The following is a 24259-nucleotide window of genomic DNA, read 5'->3' as shown; positions in this document are numbered from 1 at the left end:
TTGTCCTAATAAGGACGTTTCAGCATGATACAATATTTAAGTTTTGTGAAATAGTCCTCTAGCTAAAATATGGTGTGGTGGGGGGAGGAGTGGTTCTGGCTCACGTGTGTGGTTTCAGTGCTTCCGAACTTTCCTCAAGGTCAGATAGCGTCTGCGAAACAGGCACGGGATGTTATCTCCGACCCTGCACCTGCGGCTGTTTATGGGTTTACAGTCACCTCAACTATGGGGCGTGAAGGCTGCAAGGTCAATTCAATTTCTAAACTTATGGCGAGAAATACACACCGGACTCCAGGAGGGAAGCTTGGTGGTAAGACGGAGGAGGGAGCAAAGACATGGTTTTTCTGAGAACAAAGTCTTCTAAAGTGATAACTTGATTCTATGAAAGTTGAGATAACTTTCCAGCCTGTCGGCCTGTGTTGCTTCCATAGACACTCCTGTGTCTGCCCGGTTCGGGGCATTTCAAGTTGATCTGTTCTGTTAATGTTTTTATGCAACATCACTTATATTAAACTGATGTAATTTCCCCTTTCACGGTTTAGGAGACTTTCCTCTCTCATGTTTGGGGACAAGATGCTATTCACCTGTGACAGGAGAGGATATTTCCATGTTGTCTGTAAAATAATGTGTTTTAAACAACGGCAAAAACAAACTGCCTGTGGGGTCCTGTCTCTCAAGGGTGTGGGACGTATGAACTAGAACAGGTACAGTAACCCTCCTCAGACACAGTTGCTTTTGGGAATAACTGGGTAAATTAACATGTAATTGAGACACTGCTCATGTTCTTTCCCCCAGAGTGAGTGTGTAGCTGGAGTTGTTTGAAAAACTGACATTCTAATACTTTTGTTTTATCTGTGTGTGTGTGTCTGTACATTTTTATTACACATGTAGCATTCATAGAAAAGAAAGATAGTGAAGGTCAGCAGAATGAAAACAAATGCCACTAATAACTCCACCACCCAGAGCTAACCATAAGGCTTCGATAAGCCCCACTCTTGTTGGCATGCGCTTCGGCCGCTTTTTTTCCCCCCTTGCTTATCACCATCGCTTCAGCTTTGGACAACATTCTTATTATAGGACTTTCTTACCTGAATTGAAAAGAAGCAGAGATGAAGCTTTCCTCTTATATTTGAGGAAGCCAAGGCCTAGATTTTTGAAACCATGAGCCCGAAGTCCCCAGCAGTCAGGGGCAGCACCTAAGCTTGGGTCTGCCATCTGGGATGCTGTTTTGTCTTGGCTCACTGCTGCATCCTTCTCCCCGCACCCTGACCTTCACATCCACAGAACTTCTGGTCCCAGATACCATCCGTTTCAGAAATCACTAATGGAGCCTAGACTAGCACTGCCCTTTGTCTAAACTTCATTTTACTAACCTGCGCCTTTCTATCTCAATAAGACTATTTCCCAGTGTTTTGATGTCCCACCCCATATCGCCATCACTCTCTATGCTTTGTTCATGCGGAGTCTTCTGTAATGAATCTATCCAGACTTTACGGTCAGTGCAAATGCTCCTGTCTCCTTTGTGAGTCTGAGATGTGCCTACTGCCAGCCTCTCTGATCCTCCTTTCCTACGACTCCACCCTCTTCGTCAGACACTTGCTATTTTAAAAACTACGTCCTGTGACATTAATCACATTCTGCTTTGTGCTACAGCCTGGTGGGGGGGGGGTGGTGTCAGGATCTTCCTCTCGTGAGATCAATATTTTTGAAAATGGGACCCATGTCTCATTCACTTGGCATGTGCTTTGGGCACGCAGTCAATATTTGCTGGATGATTGCTCATAACCTGGAAATTTCTAGAAGTAATTTGTGTTACAAATAAACATTTTACGTCAATGACAGCATCCAAAAAAAAAATGCATTAGAGTCTTCTGGAAGTTGGGAGAATTGCTCTTAAAGGTAACGTAAGGGCTTTGGAATGGTTCATTATATGTTTCCTCACCGCCTTCTTCCTTTCTGGGTTACCCAAGCAGCATGTCTATGATCCATACCCAGTAGGCGTGGTGGCCACTGCAATGTAATGGCAGCCTTAGGAGCCTGGAGACACAGCAACGGTTGAGAAAGCTCTCCTCCCCGAGCCCCTCCTCTTCCTTCTGAGTCCAGACCCTGTGTCATCTCCCCGAGTCCTTCTTTGTCATTGTGTGAGAACTCCTGTGCTCGGGATACAACAGTGCCATCACTGGTGTGACGGGGGTGTCTCTAGAACCTGCCGTCCCAGCTGCGAGCAGCTGCCGGTCAGGGACCCGTCTCACGCACATCACGTTACACAGCCCCCGTTCCTGGCCCTTGTGAGTACCTCCGAATCGAAGCTTTGAGAAAGAAGCCCTGGGATACACAAAGTACTCGTTAATGGCACTAGACGGGAGCCAGGCACATGCGGGTGGGGTCCCCCATGACGGGCAGTCTGAAGAGCCAGTGCTCGGTGTTAGTTGGTTCAATTTGAAGAGCTTAGATACATGAATTTTGATGGCTCCTATGGTTCGTCAGGAATGTTTGGAAGCAGGTCTTTGATCTTTCCGAGCTGCTCACTGCACCCTTAGTATTTGTGGGTGACGGAGGGAGAGGTTCTGAAAGGGTTCTTGGCCGGAAGAACTCGGCATCGCATTTCCATATTCCTGACCTCCATCGGGATTTTATTCCAGCTGATTTTAGGTGAGACCTGAGTGGGGAGCTCTCTGAACCTTCTTGAATTCTGATACTTTCCTGGGATCCAGGCTTAATGTGCTCGCAGAAAGGATAATTCCCAGATCCCACCGCTTGTGGGAAAAGGCCCGCAGGTTCCAGAAGGTGGTTTCCTGAGTTATAACCGGCACATGCTGGCTGACACCGGCCTCGGGCCACATGGCGCCAGGTGACGGTGGTCCAGCATTTCTTTTGAGTTTTTTGCGAGGTGAGAAGGACCCCAGCTTTCATAAGCCCTATTTTGTGAGACACTCACCCCATCAGAGGTTCTCCTCTTTAATCTTCCTCTTGCCAGCCCAGCTCCCCATCTTACACCTTCTTTTTTCTCGCTCACACTATTAGACCACGGGTAGGAAGATTACAAACACTTTCTGGGTCACAAGGACTGTGTGCCACCAGAGGACTTTTCAAACAGTTCCCTGTGTCAGACAAACTGGCCTCCACATTTAATGGGGTAACTTTACACGGAATCCCAAACCTCTGGGACAAAAAATGTTACTGCTTGGAGACATGTCCACAGTTTGTCAAGATAGCTTAAATATTTTCTGCAGTGTTTTCTCATCGAATTGTCAACGCCGTGAGCTCAGGAAAGTGATTTCTAGAAATATAGATCATCTGGGATGCTCTGCAACATAATGGGGTTTTGCTAATAACCACAAGAGCACTTCGTGTCTTCAGGAGATGATTTTGGCTACCATCCACAAAGCCTTTAGGAAAGCCTGGAGGAGCTTTTGCTGAACTGGGAGGCAGTAAAATGGAACAGGCACCGGACTTGATTTTGAAAGACTTCTTAACAATGTAATAAACAACAAGGATTGGTCCTCACGTAGCTGCTTCTTGGTTGTACTTCTGGGCAAACCACCCAATCTCACTCACCTTTAATTCACTACTACGTAAACTGGGAATCACAGTACGTATTTCTGAAGGTGGTTCTGAGGGTTGACTGGGTCAGTATGTGACATACACTTTGTGAATTATAAAGCGTGAACAGGCAGAAAGGATGGTGATCATGGTGGGTATCAGCTTTTCACCAGAAAAAGAGGGACTCTCTTGCGGGCGCCTGGGTGGCTCAGTTGGTTGAATGTCTGGCTTCGGCTCAGGTCATGATCTCAAGTTCGTGGCTTTGAGCCCTGCGTCGGGCTCTGTGCTGACAGCTCGGAGCCTGGGACCTGCTTGGGATTCTGTGTCTCCCTCTCTCTCTCTGCCCCTCCCCTGCTCCCACTGTATCCCTCTCTTTCTCAAAAACAAACAAACATCACAAAAAATTAGAGAAAGAGGGAATCTCTTTAATTCCCTTCCAGATTCCGTGGCTGTACCGCAGTTCTGGGGACACTGCCATTACCTGATCAGCCATGACACAGTACATCTCCACCAATACCAGCCACTGACCGCAGCTTGGATGCAGAATTCAAGGGGCGATCGCGGCGGCACCTTTACTGGGGACACACCATTGCTGCAAGCGACTGTAGTGACACCGTCACAAATGCCACCAGAGACACGACTAAGAGGAAGCACCGTCAAACACGCGGTTCGTGGTTTCCAAGTTGTGTCCTTCCAAGTTGTGTCGGTGGTCTTCCGAAAGCACTCGGCTTCTGCGTCGTGTGGATAGAACCGACACGTGCTCAGGCTGCCAGGAAATCAGGGATGGTCCCAGAACCCAGCCCCTTCCTCTCTACTGGCTGCCTTCCGTTGACTCCTGCGTAGGGAGCGAGAAGTTTGATGGCCAGTCTTGAGAAGAGGAATCACTGGAAAAGGCCAGCGCAGAGAAGGTGAGACATCCGGCGGCTACTTAGAAAGATGTTTTCCGGCGCGGGGAGAGGAAGGTCACAGCCTGCGGTGCTGCTGGCTCAGCGCCCTCGGCCCGAGCCATGACCGGAGAGGTTTCAGGGCTTTGGTTTAGTGTCAACATCAAGGGCAGTTTCCAGGATCACCAGGGAGACGGTCCCACTTCTTACAACTACTGTTTCACCACATTCAACAGGCCAACGTCCACCCTTCGATGCCGGCAGGAAGTGTTGCCGCCTGCCTCCCGACGCCGGGACGATGGAGCGTGCGGACTCGCCCAGGGCCATGTGGACCCGGGCCGCAGAGCTGGGGTCCCCGCAGTTGGCTCGTCCGGTGCCTCCTGGGTCCCAGCTGCCGCAGGCGCCCCGCCAAATCCACGTGGAGGGGCTGGCTGGAGCCCGGGGGGACCGCGAGTTTAGCTCGGTGAAGCGTCCGAGACACCGCGTGTTCCCTCGCGCTCTTACCGCCAGCGATGAAGGGCGGGAGGCTGGGCGGTGCGGGCGGCTGCATTAGTATCAAAGCGAGCAGTGGAGACGAACCCCCAGCGCCAAATGCTAACACTCAGACGGATCGGGACCACAGACCAGTCAGCGAGACACTCAGCATGATGCCCCGTCAGTCACCGTCTACGGGCGCCGTTAACGTCGCGGCGTCCTCACGGGTGTCTGGAGACCTCCACCGCTTTGCAGTACGATATGAACTGAGTAGAAAGCGTCCCGGCGAAACTTCGTTTTACCCCAGGAGCAAACGTCCTCCCGCTGCGGCTGAGGCATATGAAGAACGGCTGGGGTTTGGGAAGGCCCAGTTCCTGCGCGCGAAGCTTTGTTTCCACTCCTTTCTTTACCCTGGCGCCTCTCGCCATGTTACTTGACCGACGTGACCATCAAGCCTTCCGCGAGAGCGCACGCCTGCTGCCCGTCCCCGTGATGGGCCTGCGGCTGGTGTCGTGAGGTTGGCCGGGAGAGGACAGCCTTTAAGAGCAAGGAGAAAGCTGTTTCTGCTGCCTTTTGGGGAAATGGGGACCTATTCTCTCTTTGAAAATAAACACCGTAACCTGTCCTCATTAACGCTGTGGAGGGAATGTTTCTGTTGAATGCTTGAATTCCAAGCACAAAGTACGAAAAATGAAGGCAGAGGCTTGATGGGGTCAGGGGTGCCGCTCGGCTCGCGCGGCCACGGCCACGGCCACGGCCACGGCCACGGCTTCATCAGGAGGGGCTGTGCACCTGTCTCTGCAGAGCGCCGCGCCCGACACGCTTGCACATAATTTACCGTGCAGCGGGCATGTTAAGATATTCGAAGTTCAAAATCAGAAATCCGGAATAGTTACAGCTCCCAGGACAGATCTGGCTAAACGATCCGAGGACAGTTTTGTCATTTCTCAGCGTAAACAAGAGGTGCTGGGAGCCGGACTCCCGAGCCCCACGGCTGCAATCCCACTGCCAGCAGACGCACACAACAGGAGCACACGGTGCGGCCACGCACCGGGGCAGCCCCCCCCCCACCCCGGCCCACGTGACTGCTCTGGGATGGCTGGTCTCACGGCAGGCTAACGCTCATGCCGTGCCCCTCTAAATGCACAGTGGAGACACACACGTTGTCCTTAAAAACAGCCCCGCCTGCAGACCCAGAAAGGGCTCGAAGCCTGTGCTGTCAGTGTGCAGCTTCCTGGGGAAAAGCAAACACGGTTTGGGGCGTGTGCATGAAAAGCCTGAACAAGCCTGCACGAGGAATGAATGAAGGACCACGCGGTTCCCCTCCTTTTTATACAGTTAAAAAATCGCCTCCACGGAAATCCGTTTGAGGAGGGAACATTCCATGCGTCGCTCGCCCTGGGCAGCCCGGCCTGCAGGGGCTTTGCGTGGGCAGCAGAAGCGGTTTCCCCACAAGTGTGAACCAGTGTCGTTGCCCCTAAAGTCTTTCCCCGAAAGCTCTGAGGACCAGCCCAGGGGCCCCTGGAAACTTCTCAGGGCTGTCTGCACGTGACCCAGAAATGCCCTGCCCCCCGCGACCCGGCAGCCTGCGGTGGTAGAAATGTGCTTGTTAACGTGGTGGAGAAACCCTCAAATACTGCCAAATGGAGCCTTCATCAGAGGAAGCCCCAGCTTACACTCCGTTCAGGCACAGAGGGGAGTCAACACGGTGACAGAATGCAGCCCGGAAGGGACAGAAAAGCATGCATGCTGGTTTTGAGGCTGTGACACAGAATTCCCTGTGTCATTTAAAACCCTTTTCGTAATTGAAAAATAAAACACAAAAATGGAAGAACTAGAAAGACAAACAAAAGCTCTAAAGAAAACATCATGTTTTTCCAAGAACTTCCGGGAAGCCCCCTCCACCCCAACCGACGTGCTTCTGGAGGGGCAGAGGGACAGCAAGGCGCAGGGACCGGCGAGGGGACACAAACACAAGTCTTGATGACGTAGCACTTAACCAACGGGGGGCTTCACTATAATTTTACCATGGTTTTGGTCTTGGTATTCTGCATCTAGCACAAAGTCCAGAATCGCAAGAAACCATACGGACGAAAGAGAGGTCTTGAACAGGGACGGAAGCCTGCAGGGCGTTTCCCGGAATCGGGAAATAACTAACATGGCCGCAGGGTCATCTTTAGCGGGTGCTGGACAGAGACGGGGGCACGCTGAGACACCTGTGCGGGCGCTGGAGACACAGGCTCGTCAAATAAGTCTGTGGCTTCCGCTAACCTTTACCTGACAGATTTGCAGAAGAAGAAAGTCGCAATTTTATGAAGACTTACGACGAAAACCTGGATGGAAAGTGTTGATAATGAACACATTCTGTCCCGGAAAGGTTCTACTTCATCAACTGGGAGAAGTAAGCAGTCCTGTCCTCCTTACCTCTGACTAAACAGGAGGAGGGGAGGCGGTTTGTTTTCTGCGGGGCGTCGTCTAGCCCGACCTGGTGCTCGGGTGTGCGCGTGGGGCCCCAGACGCGGTCTTTGCGGGGGGACAAAGACGGGAGCCGCGTGCGGCGGCTCTGCGTTTCAGGCGGTCATTCTTCAGGCAGCTCGGCGAGCTTAAGCAAACGGTTTTATGAATCTTATCACCTTATTTAACATCTTAAAAATCAAGGTTATGTGAGCACAGGTTAAGGTAGAAAGATGAAACCTTACAAGCGATGGAAAATGATGGAGAGAATTACAGCATCTTTCCTATACGTGTACAGCCGTTGGTGTTTAAATTTAGGGCAGAGAAGTCATGAGTGAAAGCTGGATTTCTCCTCTAATCGTGGGGGAGGGAGGCCACACCTGCACGCCTACTTCAGAGCCCTGCCCCTGTGTTGGCCGTGCAGCGATGTATTCACTCATCACTGACGTTGTTACCAGCATATCAGACCAGCCGGGGCATTTGTGTGCTCTGACCCAGCAAAGAGTCTGTCCTCACGGGGCTGGTTTCTTCTGCTGGAGAACGGGCCACATCCAAATAAACAAACATCACTAGAAAGGAAACTTCAGATAAGTGGAAAGCAGTAAGAACACAGGACACATACTTCATGGATCAATGAGGAGTAGCAGTTGTAAAGCACCTAGAATGTGCCTGCAGCATGTAAACATTCAAATACTTTAGGGAAAAAAAAAGAACACAGACATGAAAAGTGCTGAGAGGCGGGAGGCAGGGGTCCAGACCCCCCGGAAGGGAGGCCCCTCTGAAAAACTGGTTCCCAAGTGCATCCCGCAAGCTGGGAAGGGCTCATCATACAAAAATCGAGGGGTCATACAGGGAGACAGAACAGCCAGGGTGAGGGCCCAGGGTGGGAAGGGGTCCGGCATGACCCAGGGACAGAGAGAAGCCCAGGGCGGCCAGAGCAAAGGGAGTGAGGTGGGGTGGTGCCCGGGGCTGGATCCCGAGGGCGCCAGGTGGCCGTGGGCGAGCCTGAGGTCTGCGGTAAGAGCCGTGGGAAGCCACCGGCGCGTTTTAGGCAAAGGAGACGCGTGACGGTACAGATGGATTTAAAACGTCGCTCTCACTACAGGCGGGGACGGAGTGCACAAGATGGGCCGTCTGCACTGGGGCTGACGTTCGGGGACAACAGCGGCGGCAGAGGGCACAGAGAAACGGGCAGACGTGTCCTGTATTCTGGAGGCGGAGCTGCCGAGATTCACTAACAGAGCAAATGAGAGGATTTTATTCTGCTCATCTGATCATCCAACATGTTCGTCCTCATACTCCTACATTTCTGCAACCCTTCACTTTGTAAAATATTCTGGAATTCGTTCAGCCCTTTGTCATACGACCACAGCGGAGAAAGGTCCCGCTGTGTTGGTCTGAGAAACAAGGTCATAGCCTTACTTTACCCAAAGTCAAAAGTCTAGGTAAAATCCGAAAAAGTCCATCAACATTCCTGATATTTCCAACAACCTTCGTGCTCTGGCTGCGTGGACAAAATGTTCAGATATTTGATAGCACTGCTTGGTTTTCGTCTTTGCAGCACAAAATCTCACTGAAGTCTGCCCAAAGCACCACGGAAAATTAACGGCCAATAGCTTCACCCAAAATTTAAAATGTAAAATCAACCGAACAACTAAACTAACCTGGAACCCTTGGATATCTGTATATGCAAATGAGGCCATTCTAAAACGCAGACAAAGGTATTCGAGTGTGTGCGCACCCACGAACACGACCGCAGCTATGTTAGGAGCCCGCGATCACCAGCCGTCACCCTAGTGAGCAAATTATGCCCTGGTAGGTTGGAAATACCGTGCTGCCTCCTTCAGACCACCCGGGCTCCAGCTATTAAATTACTGCCACAATCATGAGCTGGTTCCCAGATGCCACAAAAAATTCCATGAGACATTCACAATCTGGAGCGGAGCGATAGGACCCGTGCATTAAAATACATTTTTTTATATTTTAAAGAATGAAAGCAAGAAGACCTCAGGTTTGAGCAAACAAGCATTTTTAAGAGAACACATCTGTACCGCACGGGGCGGAGGGGGGCAGCTCGGAATTTCCAAAGAAACACAACAGAGCCCGAGTCCCGCCTGTCCACGAGCCAGCGCAGGGCTCTAGAACGACCTTCAGTCCAGAACATATGTGGGATTTGCCGCAGGCCCTAGGAGGGACCGTCCCTCCCACACCAACCTTCCAGAGCGTCTAGAAGCCTGAACGTTGGCTTTCTCCTGTTCATAGCGACATGAGTTCTAACCAGATGGCGCTATAAACTTAGTGTTTTAGTCCCAGCATCAAGTCAGCGGGAAAAATCAGGACAACGAAATAAATGTAAGATACATTTTAGGAACTCCCAATAGGCCAATTATTTTTACCCCTTACAGTCTCTCCACTGTCTGGCGTGGAGCCTGGCACAGCCTTGGTGGTCAATAAATATTTGTCGTATGAATCCCGTCTTGAGAATGTGCGACAGCTCCACGGTCTCTAGCTCAGAGCCCCGCGCGGGGGTGTGGGGTGGGGGGGTAGGGGGGGTGGGGGGGGACCCGCGAATTTACGGTGTTGCAGCCACGCAGCGTCTCCAATGAGATCTTTTGGGACAAACGGGCACCAGCGCTTCATTTAACAGTTTTCTCTAACAATATTTACTGTTCGTGATCTTAAATCAAAGGGGCACCCAGAAGGCGGGGGGAAGGCACAGCTCTACACTGCTAAACAAATTTCCATTTCTTTTAGAATATGCTGCTAGACTTTAATTTTTCCAGCATAGGCTCTTTTCTCTGGCTGGCTTTCGGACTCCCTCACCTCTGCCGGGATATTTGGGAATATTGTGTAATCCATTCCTGGAATGCATGAGCACCTCTGGATCCTATAAAACATTCATTCACTTTCAAAAATATTTGCACCCTGCTGTCAACGGGGACAAATTCATATGGAGTAGCAGAAAATGGCGATTTTAATGGCAAATGCTTTCCTCAGACCTCTCCTTCCACTAAAACATTTTCTTCAAAATTATTTTCATACGGAAGATTAACAATTTCAACATTAGCTGCTAATCCCCTTTCATTTAAAACTCTGCTGATAAAATCCTTTGCTTGTCATTCAAAGAGTAAGTAATAATTATAGATTTGAGGGTTCCATCTCTGGCTTCATTAATGGTGAATTGCATGGAAGTCTGAGGCGTAAGTCCGCTTTGATACATCTCAAAATGCAATTTCCACAGCTTCCCTGGGCTATGTACAATTAATTATACAGTTAATAAGGGAACTATGTTAATGAAAGGCACATTATTCATCCAGACCACCTGCCTTTACCAAATATCTTTTGTGTGTTTCCCTTCTTTCTGTAATTTTGGTCTACAGACGGTAACAGCAACAACCCCCTTCTCCAGCCCCACAACTGACGATGCGGCGATTTAAAACATCGGTCCGCTGGTCTGCAGCTTCTTCAATTAACACAAGTCTAAAGAAAAACACAATTCCATTTTAACCTATTTCTACTAATTTCCGCCTTCTAAACATTTAAATAAAATGTCTGCCCGTGGCATTTGAAACTCTTGAAAGAGCTGTCTTCTAAGCAAGCACTTACTCCTAAGGTGTCTGACTTTCATAACGGGACATCGCCTTTCCGAAAGATGGAAAGTCAGGAGGACGCGCACGGGAACGAGAGCCCCCCATGGGCCCCCTCGCTCTCGCCTCAACGGCCTGAAGCCTCCGTGTTTGGCAATAAGTAAATCATTCCATCTGTAAAATCAAAGTTTGACTACAGTTTAGCGCAGGAAACCGGCGTTACCTTCTACAAAGCAAGTTGATGTCCCTGAGCCTTTGATGTGGAATAGAAATCCGAATAGTGTAACTGGAAAAGGAAGCTGTCTGATAAAGCTACATCTCTATTTATTTCTCATAAATTACCCGAACAAGAGGAAAGAATGTGTTTGCAAATAGTTTTACAAGTTTCTATCCATATAAATCAATACACGGTCTTTATTAAATGAGAAGATAAGAATTTGATTTCAGCCGCAACCGTGTCCCTTTGACGGACGAAAAATACTTTAAGCCGTAAGTTATTCAGGAATCCCATCAATGCACAAAATTCGCCTGGAAAGCAACCTTGGATTCCAAAGCGCTGATGGGAAAGTCAGGGCTACGAGAGGGAAAACGAGTCATGGAAATGCAGGCCTAAGAAAACCAAACCCTGAAAAGGCCTCCTGTTCACAAGTTCCAGCAGGAACACAGGCTGTCTCAAATCAGCAACATCCGCTGTCCCCTCTGGCACTGTGGGGAGCTGATGGGTGACACCCGGCGGACGTGGTGTCGTGGAGAAATCAGGGTGGCTCTTGGGTTGTGTCTCCACCGGCGTTCCGTGACTCAGGCTGGCTCCTCAAAGTGCTTCCAAAGCGGTTTCTGAAGAGCTGTTTTTCCCTGCCGCGTGCCAGCAGATGCACGTGTCTGGGTGGCCGTCCCCCCCCCCCCCCCCCATGGATGATCAATCCAAATGGCCAATTCCAAGTCTTGGTCACAGGAGCAGACTCTCTCCTCCAAGACCTAACACCTCTACCCTCCCCCACCTGACATGAGAGTGCCCGAGGGGGCCGTTTTCATTTTCGCTGGGAGTGGACAAGAGCGGCTGCAGAGGGGAGACCCCAGGAGGGGAGAAGGAGGGACCCTGTCTCCCAGCAGCCCAGACAGCCCCGCCCCGGAGCAGTGGGCCTCCCCTAAGAAGCACTTTGTTCTCCTTAGGACTTGACGACTGTCTGATGGGGTGCTGAGGGAGAAGGAAGAATTCCAGTGAGTCAGTGGAGGGCACTCCGGAGAGCCTCACAGACGGAACGTTCTCTCCATATCCAGATGGGAGGTGCTGGGTTCTCAGCATTTACGAGAAAACACCTGCAGAAATTCTGAAGTGCTCACGGACACCAGAGCCGTTTGGTTTTTAATTTCCTAAAGCAACAGGCTACCTGCTGTGAGCAATAAACGGGGTGGGGGGGGGCAGGAAACACAACACTTGTCTTCCCTTCGCTCGTGGGGGGATGAGGCCCGAGTCCCCGGCGCTCCCCCACCCTGTGGACGTGGACGGAAGCGGGGGCTCGGGCCTCAGCCTCCGTGACCAGCACTTGGCTGGCAAGCATTCTTTTCTCGGTGCCTCTGAAAGGAGGAGCTCCAAGTAGAGAAGAGAAGTGAGCCAATCTCCCAGAAATTACCTTCCCCTTTTAGCGTGAAAAGCTAGAGATAAGACTATCGACCATACTTTCATCTTTTTCCAGCTCAACTGCCGATCGTGTGGGGACTGCCTGCCTTATACGCCCCCAGGTTCTCGGGGTCTGACGGGGGAAGGGAGTGTGCTGTCGGCTGTCACCCGCCTGCTCTCTGTCCCCGCGCAGCACAGCCACGGAGCCCGGAGCCACCCCTGCCACCAGCTGCCTTCATCGCCGCCGCCACACGCGTGCCACCTGGGACTCCTCCGCGGCCACCAGCCGTCAGCAAGCAGGGTCCACCAGGCTGTCCGCCCCACCCGCCGGCCGGGGCTCCCTGCAGCGCGCACCCACAGACGGGCGTGCAAGCGTTTCTGGAGCGAGGTCGCCCCTTTGCCAGCAGACAGGAAAGTGGGGGAACCGGCATGTGTGAGGTCACCGCCTGGCTTCTTTGGACACCAGGTCGCCACCTTTAGATGACTTTCCTTATTACCAGGACATAAAGCTCATTCTCAGGTGCGATTGTCGAGGCGACGTGAAGTCAAATGGCAGTGCACCATTCGCTCTGTGTGCCCTTCGTTTAACCCGCATTAAGTCTTCTGGCCCCAGAGACATGAAGGGTGAGTTGACCCGAAGAGCCTCCCCTACGAGACGTGCAGAAATGTTCGACAGACGGCAGAGTCAGCCTTTCACAAGGTTAAGGGAAACCCTCGGACATCCAGAATGAAGAGCAGGTCAAGTGGGAAGCTCATGACCTTAAGGGGGAGCAGGGCAGACTATTTGCTGGACCTAAAACCCAGGGTCTTGGGTTTTTCTGTCTGTTTGGGGTCTTGGGGAAACCCTGCCGGGCAGGAGGGAAGGAGGTGGATATGGGAGCCCCCTGCCCCCAGGAACCCCAGAAGACCCCATTCCCAGGGGAAGGGCCTGCTCATGCCACAACGAAGTGTATCTGTTCCCACCTGGATTCAGAATGGGAAGGCGTTTGGACCACAGGCCTCATCTAGGACTGAGGCTGGAAGTTACAGTATGTGGGTGGTCTGAAAATCTCCAGGTAAGGAATTGATATAAAGATGGTCCTGGTTTAACGGTAGTCCAGAGTGTCTGGCCAAGTGACCTCAGAATCTCTCTCGAGTTAAACACCCCTAGCGCGGCTATACAAAATTATGAGAGATAGAAATTACAGAACCCACCAGACAAGAAACCCTCATAAGCAAGTCAGCAAACACATCAAAGAGCCCGATCAGATTCATAAGAACCTGGATGATAGAAGCATTAGATAGAAACAACCAAGGGGCAGCTGGGTGGCTCAGTTGGTTGAGCGTCCAGCTTCGGCTCGGGTCATGATCTTGCGGTCTGTGAGTTTGAGCCCCGCGTCGGGCTCTGTGCTGACAGCTCAGAGCCTGGAGCCTGCTTCAGATACTGTGTCCCCTTCTCTTTCTCCCCCACTCATGCTCTGTCTCTCTCTGTCTCAGAAATAAACATTAAACAAAATTTACAAAAAAAAAGAAACAATCAAATAATGCATTTATAATGACTGAAGATATTGCAGTGAGGATCGACAGTGTAAGAACAGATTCAAAAAAGAATAAATAGAACAAGTACAAATGAAAAATATACTCCTTGTAATTATTAATGCAGTGGATGGGTCACATGTCGATTAGACACTGTGGAAGAGAAACACTGCAAATCGGATAACAGACCTGAGGAAGTCGCCTGGGGGGCAGGACGGAGGGACAACGAGAGGAAACGTGGAAGAGACGGGAGGCCACAGGACACCCTATGTGCTCCCACCAGAGGAGAGAACACAGATGGTCACGTGTAAATTGTGAATGGCCGGTCATTTCTGAGAACTAATGTAAGATCGGGACTGTCCAATGTAGGCACACAGTAAAGCCAGAGCAAAATAAGAATAAAATAGGTCTGCACCCAGACAGGGCCCAGGGAGATCCCGGAACAACAAAGGTGTAGGGTTCAGGAAGAAAGTAGAGTGAACCCCAAAGGAACGGCCATTGGGCCAGTTGCGAACAGCCTTCTCAACAGCTGTGGTATCAAAGAAAACAGCATTTTTAAAGTAATGAGAAAAAATTAACTAGAATTTGACCGTTGGCTAATCCATTATGCAAGTGTGGGAGCTAATTAAAATCATTTTCAGGCAAACACATCAGAGAACACTGGTCTTGACCCTGTCGGTCCCCGGCTCTCTGGCCCACATGTTCTCTCACCTTCCGGCGAGCGGACACAAGGAAGAGAAGAAGTGAATACATGGCCATCACTTTTCCTGTTCAAGAAACGGTAGCGGTTGCATAAGGATCAAGCACAAACCCGCATGCGGTGTGTGGCCCGTGTGTGTGTGCTAGCCTCCTGTGTCACCCACTGTTGGCTCCAGTCCTGGGCACTGACTCGGGGACTCTGACAAGGGGTCCCCTTGGCCACTCTGTCTCCTGCCCACCCCAGAGCGCTGCTCCCTCCTTGACCAAGACGGCGCCCGGAACCCCTCGGGGCCGGCGCCCCTCCTCAGTCTCCCCCGCCACCCCACACCTTCATAAAGGATGAAAAGACTTCTGGCGAAAGAGCACGATTTGGCATTTGGCCACGCCCAGTGTTTCCTAGATATTAACCCCTCTCCGCTTCAGATAGATGGTAAACTTCTCAGGGGCGAGACACGTACCATCTGGTTCACTTGGGCATTCGGACAATTTAATTCACGGCCTGGTGTATGTGAGAGTTGAGCTAGATGCTGAGGATACACGGGTGGGCAAAAGTCAGTGAATGCTCGCCCACGTGTGGCTTATTTGTGGAACCATGGGTTTCGCGCAATTTCAAAAACTGCTTCTTATATGTTGTTGATTTTGCACACTGATTTGTACATAACAACCCCATTACTCCATCCTGGGCCTGCAGGGCTCCCGCCGCCTTTCCACTCCCCTGACCCTGTCTGCACACCTGGAAGGTCTACGGGCAACCGAAGGGGCCAGAAGGACACATGTCTTCTTGTGGCGTTTCCCGTCAGGTTGATCTGGGGGAAGACCGAGGAGGTCACTGCACACTCAGGAAATATTTCCCGTGAACATATACATGAATAAACATGTTCCACACCCTGTTTTGGGTATCAGTTTTAATTTCTTCGCCTCACAGACTTACTAATTATCAAATTTAGCATTTGATTATTTAATTCAACAAATATAATTGGACACCTGACTTTACTCACGATGTTTTACCCAATTTACTCATGACAAGAAATCCTAACAAGCTGGGAAAACGTTCTAGCATCATCCTAGCATTTTAAACAGTAAAGCAGATTTTTAAAAATAACAAGGCAAATCACACCCCCCCCATCAAAAGTACAATAAATAACCCACTCCCCACAATAAAGACTGAACAACAGAAGTGACAGTCCCTGTCTTGTGTCAAAACCAAGCTACTGAGAGTGGCCAGTGTCCCAGCTGCCGAAGGAGCCTCTGGGCACCTCAGGAGCTGGCCGTGGGGTGGGGGGCAAGCACTGTTTCAGCCATGCAGACATGGAGCCCTGTCCCCCCCACTCCAGCAGTGAGGGAACCTCGGGAGGAGACACAGGTGATCTCTCTGACACAGAGCACTTGGCCCTGGGGGCCCAGCACCCTGAACGCCTGGCTGAGTCCTGCCCCACCCTGTGAGACCCTTCCACAGAGTGGGTGGTCATGACCTGTCCCTCCCACGCTGAGCACCTGTCCCCAGGGCCAGTTCTTGGGTAGAAACCGGTCAGGCCTGATGGAAGGACTGTCATGTGCTGTTTGTAAATGCATGAACACTCCCTGGCCACCCCCCTTCCCAGGGAGCCTCTTGGGGACCTGCCTCCTCTCACAGTGACGGGGACGGGCAGGAGGGTGAGGCTCGGACAGGGGAACAGAGCCGTGCCTGGAAGCCGGTGGAGACGTGAACGGTTTGCGAGTCTCTCCCTCAGGTCCCGGGCCAGTGCTGGGGCCGGTGGGGGTGGGGGTGCGACAGTATTACCACTCGCTCAGTCCCCACGGTGCACGGAGGACGCGACAGGAGAGACAGGGGCCTGTCATTGCTTCAAGCTGCAGGACATGGGGTAGTTCAGGCACCAACCCTTGTCACGGGCTCACTGCGCCCCCCACACTCCTGTGCAGAAGCCCCAACCCCCTGACTCAGGACGCAGCCGTATTTGGAAATGAGGCCTTAATGCGGCGATTAAGGTAAAGCGAGGTCGGCGGGAGGGCCCCGATCTGGTGTGGCTAGTGTCCTGATAAGAAGAGGGGGTGAGGACACAGACACACAGAGGGACGGCCGGTGAGGACACGGGAGAAGACGACGTCCACGCGGGGGGACGGAGGCCCCGGGGGGCAGCCAGCCCCGCCCACACCGTGATCGCCGACTCCCAGCCTCGGGGACTATGTGCCGGTACCAGTGTGTTGCTGACCCCAGGACAGGTCCCTTGAGGCCCAAAGACCCCATGGCAGCCAGGCCCTCGTGCCCCTTCAGGCTCCTCTTACTGATGTCACCACACAGGACTGGCCCGCGATTCTCACGCACGGGAAACACCGTCCTGAGGCATTGAGCCTGCCCACTCGGTAGCTCAGTGTGACTTTTCAGACGGTTCTTTTCTGTTCTCACTGAAACGTATCCACATCGGGCGTCGTCAGTGTGCCTCTCTCTCAGAGGGCCTCATCGGCGCACAGAGGAGGGACGAGGGTGACGCGGTGTCACCACGAGGTCGAGTCCGGTGAACTCTCGCTGGTGTCCGTGGTTCGTACCATGAAAACGTGCGGCACGTCTACGCGGCGGGCGGTGGCAGCCCTCCAGGGACACTTCTGGAAGGAAGGGCGCATAGCTCCCAGAAGTAGGAAAGGTTGCCGTATCTCACGCACAACAAGAGAAGTGGAAATTAAAGCCGCTTTTGAGCAGCCTTCCCATGCAGCGGTGGGAAAGATGAAGGCCGGCCAGTGCCCAAGGCCGGGGGCGTCCGGGGACACAGGCACCGTGTGCGTCATGGTTGGTGGGACGGTCCATCGGTCAGACGTTTTGGCAGGAAGTCTGCCAACATCTCTCGAGATAAGCGGGAGGCATCCTGGGTGACCCAGGGTCTTGCGGAAATTGAGCCTACGATTCCTTTCACGCGGGCTGTGTGCTTGGAACGTTCGCGTGCGAAAGCTGCCTGCTGCCCTCAGCAGGATAAAACAGAGAAACTGCTGGACATCGAGTCACGGAAAACTACGGGACTGTACGAGTGGTGGCTCCGGGGGAGGGGCCGGCCACCGTCACCGTGAGGACAGTGGCCACCGAGCCGCAGGTGCTGGCCCGGGGCTCCAAGGGCAGGGCCACGGGAGGAGGGCCGCCAGGAGCCACAGAACCAGGTCCTTTTAGGAAGACCGGCGGGTGCCGGTTCTCCAGATGAAGGTGCCCGAGGCCCTGCTCCATCCCGCCGGCTCCCCATGCGCGCATCCCGGTAGGCAGGGGACTCGCGACACCCTTGGCTGGTGGGAGGCAGCGGGTCAGAGGGGAGTCCGGAGTGGATGCGGGCATACAGGGGGTGGTGCAGGTGGAGTGCTGGGTGCGGCGGGAGATGCGGGGGGCACCCACCTCCCGCCTCTCCCCTGCGCACGTGTCCCTTCTCCCCTGCGCACATCTCCCCTCTCCCCTGCGCACACATCTCCCCTCTCCCCTGCACACCTCCCCCCTCCCCCATGCACACATCTCCCCTCTCCCCTGCCCACCTCCCCCCTCCCCCGTGCACACATCTCCCCTCTCCCCTGCGCACATCTCCCCTCTCCCTGCCACCTCCCCCTCCCCTGCGCACCATCTCCCCCTCCCCTGCGCACACATCTCCCCTCTCCCCTGCGTGCACATCTCTCCTCTCCCCTGTGCACACCTACCCCCTCTCCCCTGCGCACTTCCCCCTTCCCCTGTGCACACATCTCCCCTCTCCCCTGCGCACACATCTCCCCTCTCCCCTGCCCCCCTCCCCCCTCCCCCGTGCACACATCTCCCCTCTCCCCTGCGTGCACATCTCCCCTCTCCCCTGTGCACACGTGTCCCCTCTCCCCTGCGCACACGTGTCCCTTCTCCCCTGTGCACACATCTCCCCTCTCCCCTGCGCACATGTGTCCCTTCTCCCCTGCGCACACATCACCCCTCTCCCCTGCGCACATCTCCCCTCTCCCCTGCGCACACATCTCCCGTCTCCCCTGTGCACACATCTCCCCTCTCCCCTGCGCACACGTGTCCCCTTTCCCCTGTGCACACGTGTCCCCTTCCCCTGCGCACACGTGTCCCCTCTCCCCTGTGCACACATCTCCCGTCTCCCCTGTGCACACATCTCCCCTCTCCCCTGCGCACACATCTCCCGTCTCCCCTGTGCACACATCTCCCCTCTCCCCTGCGCACACATCTCCCCTCTCTCCTGTGCACACGTGTCCCTTCTCCCCTGTGCACACATCTCCCCTCTCCCCTGTGCACATCTCCCCTCTCCCCTGTGCACATCTCCCCTCTCCCCTGTGCACACATCTCCCCTCTCCCCTGCGTACACATCACCCCTCTCCTCTGCTCACACATCACCCCTCTCCCCTGCGCACACGTGTCCCCTCTCCCCTGCGCACACGTGTCCCCTCTCCCCTGTGCACACGTGTCCCTTCTCCCCTGTGCACACATCTCCCCTCTCCCCTGCGCACACGTGTCCCCTCTCCCCTGTGCACACGTGTCCCTTCTCCCCTGTGCACACATCTCCCCTCTCCCCTACGCACACGTGTCCCCTCTCCCCTGCGCACCTCCCCCCTCTCCCCTGTGCACACGCCCTTCTGCAGCCACCAAACCTACAGCAGGTTGCTCCTCCCTTCTCCCTGGCGGAAAGCCTGCAGTCCCAGTGCATTTTTGTGCACTCATCCCAGCACTCGGTCTCGTCGCCCTCACCTGGGAAACGGGGCTGACGTCGGCTCCCCCCTCACGGGGTCTGAGCAGCGGCTGCTGTGTGAATGTTCAGTGATGCCCATTCCTGCCTCGTACTCCGAGGGCGAAGGAAATCACACTGCAGATTCACCTTCAACGTGGGCGGAGATGTATTTTTAAGAGACCATCCAGCACCATTTTCCTGAATTCGGTTTTCTATTCCTTCGGTCGTAATGGGGACAGCACCAAGCCAACTTTCCCTCCGTGTCCCCGCTCCCTGTGCACCAGTCCCCAGCTTTCCAGCCTGTACAAAAGGGCACTGAGGCTGGGGTAGACGCGTCCTGGCCGCTCCTTGCACACTCTCGCGTGTGTGCGTCCTCTGTTACACCTGCTTCACGGAGGCACCTGTGTCCTGGGGACTCTGGGGACAGTGACCTGTTCTTGGCACCTACTGCGCAGCCATGCTCCTGCGTCCGAGAGCAAATGTGATATGGAAAGGGTCCTTTTTAACAGCTAAGTTCAAAGGCGATGCCTTCCCTCACAGCGTCTCCCCTGTCTCTCCTCACACGTTCAAGACACGGTGATGTTTACAGTAGTTCCCTGACTGGTGATGTTTACAGTAGTTCCCTGACTTTCCGGGTCACTTGTTTTTCAGAGCCCTGCATGTAGCCCTGAGGGCACACCGCCCTGCTCCCCTGCAGACACTCAGAAGCCAGCCAGGCTCCTCCCTTCCTGTCTCCCTCCTCCCGGATGCCCCTTCTTCTGCGAATATCACGAATATCACCGCGCCCTGACCAGCTCAAGCTTGTGGGACCCAGACCCAGCACCGCCTCCCTCGGCGCCACGAAGCCTGGGGTCCACAGACCGGCCTCCCAGGACCCCTTTCTTGAGCCGACCCTTCGGTGCCCCAGCAGGGCAGTTCTGATGCCCCTGGTCTGAGCAGGAAGACCAGCTCGTTGGGTGGAGTGTTTATTTCTAGAGTTCTCTTCCTATGGCTTCCAGGCAGGAGATCACAGCGCCTTGCACAGGCAGCCCTGGATGCTACAGCAGAAAGTGACCAGGAGACCAAGAGGGGACTCCTTCCCCAGCTGAGCCTGCGTCCCCCAGGCGAGCCTCACCCTAGGCCGACTTGCTTCCCAGGCGAGCCCCGCCCTCACGTGGGCCCCGCCCTCAGTGGGCCCCGCCCCCAGGCGAGCCCGCCCTCACGTGAGCCCCGCCCCCAGGCGAGCCCCGCCCCCAGGTCCGCTGCCCCCGAAGGTGCTCTGACGCCGAGGATCGACATTTGGCTTAACTTCCCGTGGCACTTATGCCTTCAAACGTGCGTCCCATCCTTGGCTGAAGAAAACGTTCCGATTTTGCACACTGGCCGCAGGTTGTAGTGACGAGTATGCTCTCCAGATAACCTGGCCCTTCTTACCTTGTGGGGTGCTCCTTGCTCCCACCTTGTGCAAACGTAAACAGCCCTGCTGTGGATTCCATTCTACCCATAAGGCAGAATGTCACAACTGCCTGAGGTGCGGGAAGCGGCGGAATGTCGGAAAGGTTGGCGCCTGGGATTTGCCTGGACCCTGCATAATTTATCTGATGGTCTTTGAATCCTTCGCGTGTAGTTCAGGAAGATCATCGTGTAGCTGTCTGATAAACACTGAAGTTTCCTTACGGAGGGTCGAGTTGACTGATCACCGCAGAATTATCTTTCTTGTAGGCTTAATGAGTTAGAAGGTCAGGCGTTCCGGCGCCTTCCTGAGGTTCTGACACACGCAGGTTTCTACAGGTTGTGCTTGGGAGGGGGAGGGCCATTTGTGAACCAATAATGGGAGCACCAATTACTGTTGGCCATGACTCTGGTCCAGCCAGACTGTGCTCCGTGGCCTTCCCCATTCCCTACGGGAACGGACTACGGTTTCAGCGCCTAAAAGAGGAATCATTTTACCTGCTTTTAGTGAGTGAGAAGTTTTGTAAAAATGCTAAGTGGTTCACTTATGCCAATGGCCCCAGGCCTCTGGGCTCTGCACAGGGGAAGTGCTTGGGATGAAGATAAGTGTGTGTGTGTGTGGGGGGGGGGAGGAACGATGACACAGGGCCTGAACCCACGTGTCAAGCAGGGTCAAAGGACAGTCGGGACTCCTGCATGAGGCAGCAAGTGCTGAGAGCCCCATGCACAAGCAGGTGGACTGAGCACAGACCGTGTTTCCACCAAGGGTCAGGACGTGGGAGGAAAGGCTGGGCGGGAACCAGGAGGGGGGATGTGGGAGGGGCGGGCTGGCTACCGGAGCCCCTCCCAGGAGGCGGGTCGTCGTGGAAGAAGGTTCTGGTTAGGAAGGGGAAGGGACCGCCCCAGTTACCCAACTGCAGTTCCTTGATCTTGGACGTCCAACCCCCAGGATTCTGGGAGACACGTTTCTGTTGTTATGGCCCCCAGTTTGCGGTATTTTGTTGCAGCCGGAGCGGACCAAGCTGCCGGCTTCCTGGGGGTCTCACCAGCCTATATTGTCCATGAACAGACAAGGAAACTTTCCGCAAAATCAAGCGTTTAAAGACAGCCGACACAACTTTCGGGGCCCGTCCCACGCTGACACTGGGGACGTAGGCCAGACCATGAAAACCACTGCCCTGATCTGGGGGTGTGTTGGCCGCCGCACAGGGCTCTGCTGCTCATTGCCCGAATCCGAATCCGGGAGGAGAACGATGGCTAGCGGCTTAGCGCGTCAGCTCTACAAGCGGGAAACAGGAGGCGGTGGCCCACCTTCAGAAGAAAGCCATTACGTAAGAGGGGCTGAATCAGGAACAGTTCTCTTAGACTCAGACACAGCCTCTCCGCGCACGGGCCTCGAGGACGACACTCGGTTTGGGAAGAGACAGGACAGGGACAGATTCGTCCCCCGACACACAGGAGGGAGGGTCCCACGGTGGGGGCTTCCGCTCCAGGGTCTCCAGGGTCTCTTCTTAGGAAAGAGCTGCGCTCTGAGCCCCCGCCCCTGCCCCCAGGCACTTTTAATCAGAAGCAGGAGGGGAGGGACATTGGTCTACCCAAGCCAGACGCTGGTCTGGACGACAGCAGTGCACACAGTAGGCACCCACTGAAAGCAAGACAACCAGGATGGAATCCCGACGAGGTGTGTGGGGGGCACGCGGTCTAGGCAGAAGACTGGGAAGACCCCGGCATCCGCACATCCTCATCCTGCCTTAAATGAGGAGGACTGGGTCAGCGGAGCCCGGACATCCTGGGTCTTCGTCTCCGGCTGGCCAGCTGCCCGACACGGTCAGGTTTGTTGCTGACGGTTCTGAAGCGGCCGGGTGTGTGACGGATGGGACGCAGGGGCGTCGTAAGCCCCGCCCTCCCCGCCCCCACTCGCTCCCCTCCTGGCGGACGTGGGCACGGCCCTTCCCGACAGCACGGACGGCGGGCCTTACCAGGACCATGTGGCCGGTGGAGATGTCCATGTGGGGCTGCACCGGCTCCTCCGACCAGGATGACGTGCTGCTCCGGGCGGAAGGGCTGGGCATCGGCCCGTCGCTGAACTGGGACGAGACGCTGTTGATGCGGGTCGTGTGCGGGCCCTCCGGGCGCTCCGACGTGCGCGTGGCCATGCGCTGCCGGCACAGCTCCTGGGGGACGGTGAGGGCAGGTTAGTGTGGCCTCCCCCTGAGCCCTGCCCGGCCCGAGAGCTGAGGGGCACGTGGGGCTCTCCCCTGCAGCCATGCACACGCGCACACAGATCACACACACGGATGCGCACACCCGGCCACACACGCACAGACACATAAATACTCAATACGCAGACATGTACACAGACAGATACACACATATAGGTGGGTACACATGCCCACAAGACACAGATACACACACAGATTCAGGCAAAAGGGCCACTGGACCGAACCCGCGGCGACACGGGACCACCCGCAGAACCATGCCACGTGCAGGCTGAGCCAGGCATCTTCCTTTCCTCTTCAGAAGATGGGTCACAGAGGCAGAGAAGGGTGTGCGCTGTGCTCTCAGCTTGGTGCCATGGTCAGGCGTTGGGGGGAACCGCCTCTGTGTGCTTCTTCCCGTTTTTCCCCAAACGATGCCCAAACGGATAAGAGCCCCCACAGAAGATAATAAACGAAATCACATACGAAAAGGGAAGTACGCGGTTCATGGAAAACGGTTTGCTTCCTTGACCAGACCCACAAAGACAGAGTTTCCAGATCTAAAGGAAAATCTCGGCACAACGGCCAAACGGAGCTTCTGTCCGGCCACCGCAGGGTCCTCGCCAAGACCACGCAAGGCGGACACGGCGCTCAGAGACGGGGGCGCCTGGTGGAGTCGCTCGCTAGCCGCTGGCTGTCATCGGACAGTCGGCCGGGACGCCCCCCACTTCTCACTAGCACAATAACCGTGCAAGGGCTCTGGTGTCATGATCTCACGAATTCCATCCTTTGCTCCCTGAAAATATCACTGTCACTTGAGCCATCAAAATAAAATGATATCGAGAGAAAGTCTGTAAGGGAATCTGAGCCCAAGAGGGGAATTAAACACGCATTCACGGGACAAGACGCCGGGGGGCGGCAGGGCTCCCGCGTGCTCCTCCCTTCCTGGTGCTGGTGCCCAGCCGTCCCTACCAGCCCCACGCACCAGGGCAGTGGCTGGTGCCCACAGAACGCTCACACGTTTTCCTGAACCTTCCACGTGGCTGCCATCTTCCTCGGTGTTAGAGAGCTTCAGAAGGCCGCCGCCACCGTAGAGAAGAGACCTCTCTGGGCGCAGCTCCCAGGGGAGGCACGGCACATGGGCCTGGAGCTGGGTGGCCGCACCGCTGGGACAGGTGCG

At 54.4% G+C, this 24259-nt stretch overlaps 1 protein-coding gene across 6 annotated transcripts in view; it reads right to left on the bottom strand.

Moving 5' to 3' along the window:
- The window catches only part of PTPRN2 (protein tyrosine phosphatase receptor type N2), a 799963-nt gene that overhangs the window by 58994 nt on the left and 716710 nt on the right, over nt 1-24259 (bottom strand). For all 6 annotated transcript variants that reach the window (XM_053217793.1, XM_053217794.1, XM_053217795.1 and 3 more), the window contains one exon: nt 22861-23055. In XM_053217793.1, coding sequence (XP_053073768.1) covers nt 22861-23055 — 195 coding nt within the window. The remainder of the gene's footprint in view (nt 1-22860; nt 23056-24259) is intronic.

This window comes from Acinonyx jubatus, chromosome A2 (assembly GCF_027475565.1).
Source record: "Acinonyx jubatus isolate Ajub_Pintada_27869175 chromosome A2, VMU_Ajub_asm_v1.0, whole genome shotgun sequence".
Taxonomy (NCBI): domain Eukaryota; kingdom Metazoa; phylum Chordata; class Mammalia; order Carnivora; family Felidae; genus Acinonyx; species Acinonyx jubatus.
The sequence above is the reverse complement of the archived record's forward strand: the minus strand, read 5'-3'. Positions and strand labels throughout refer to the sequence as shown.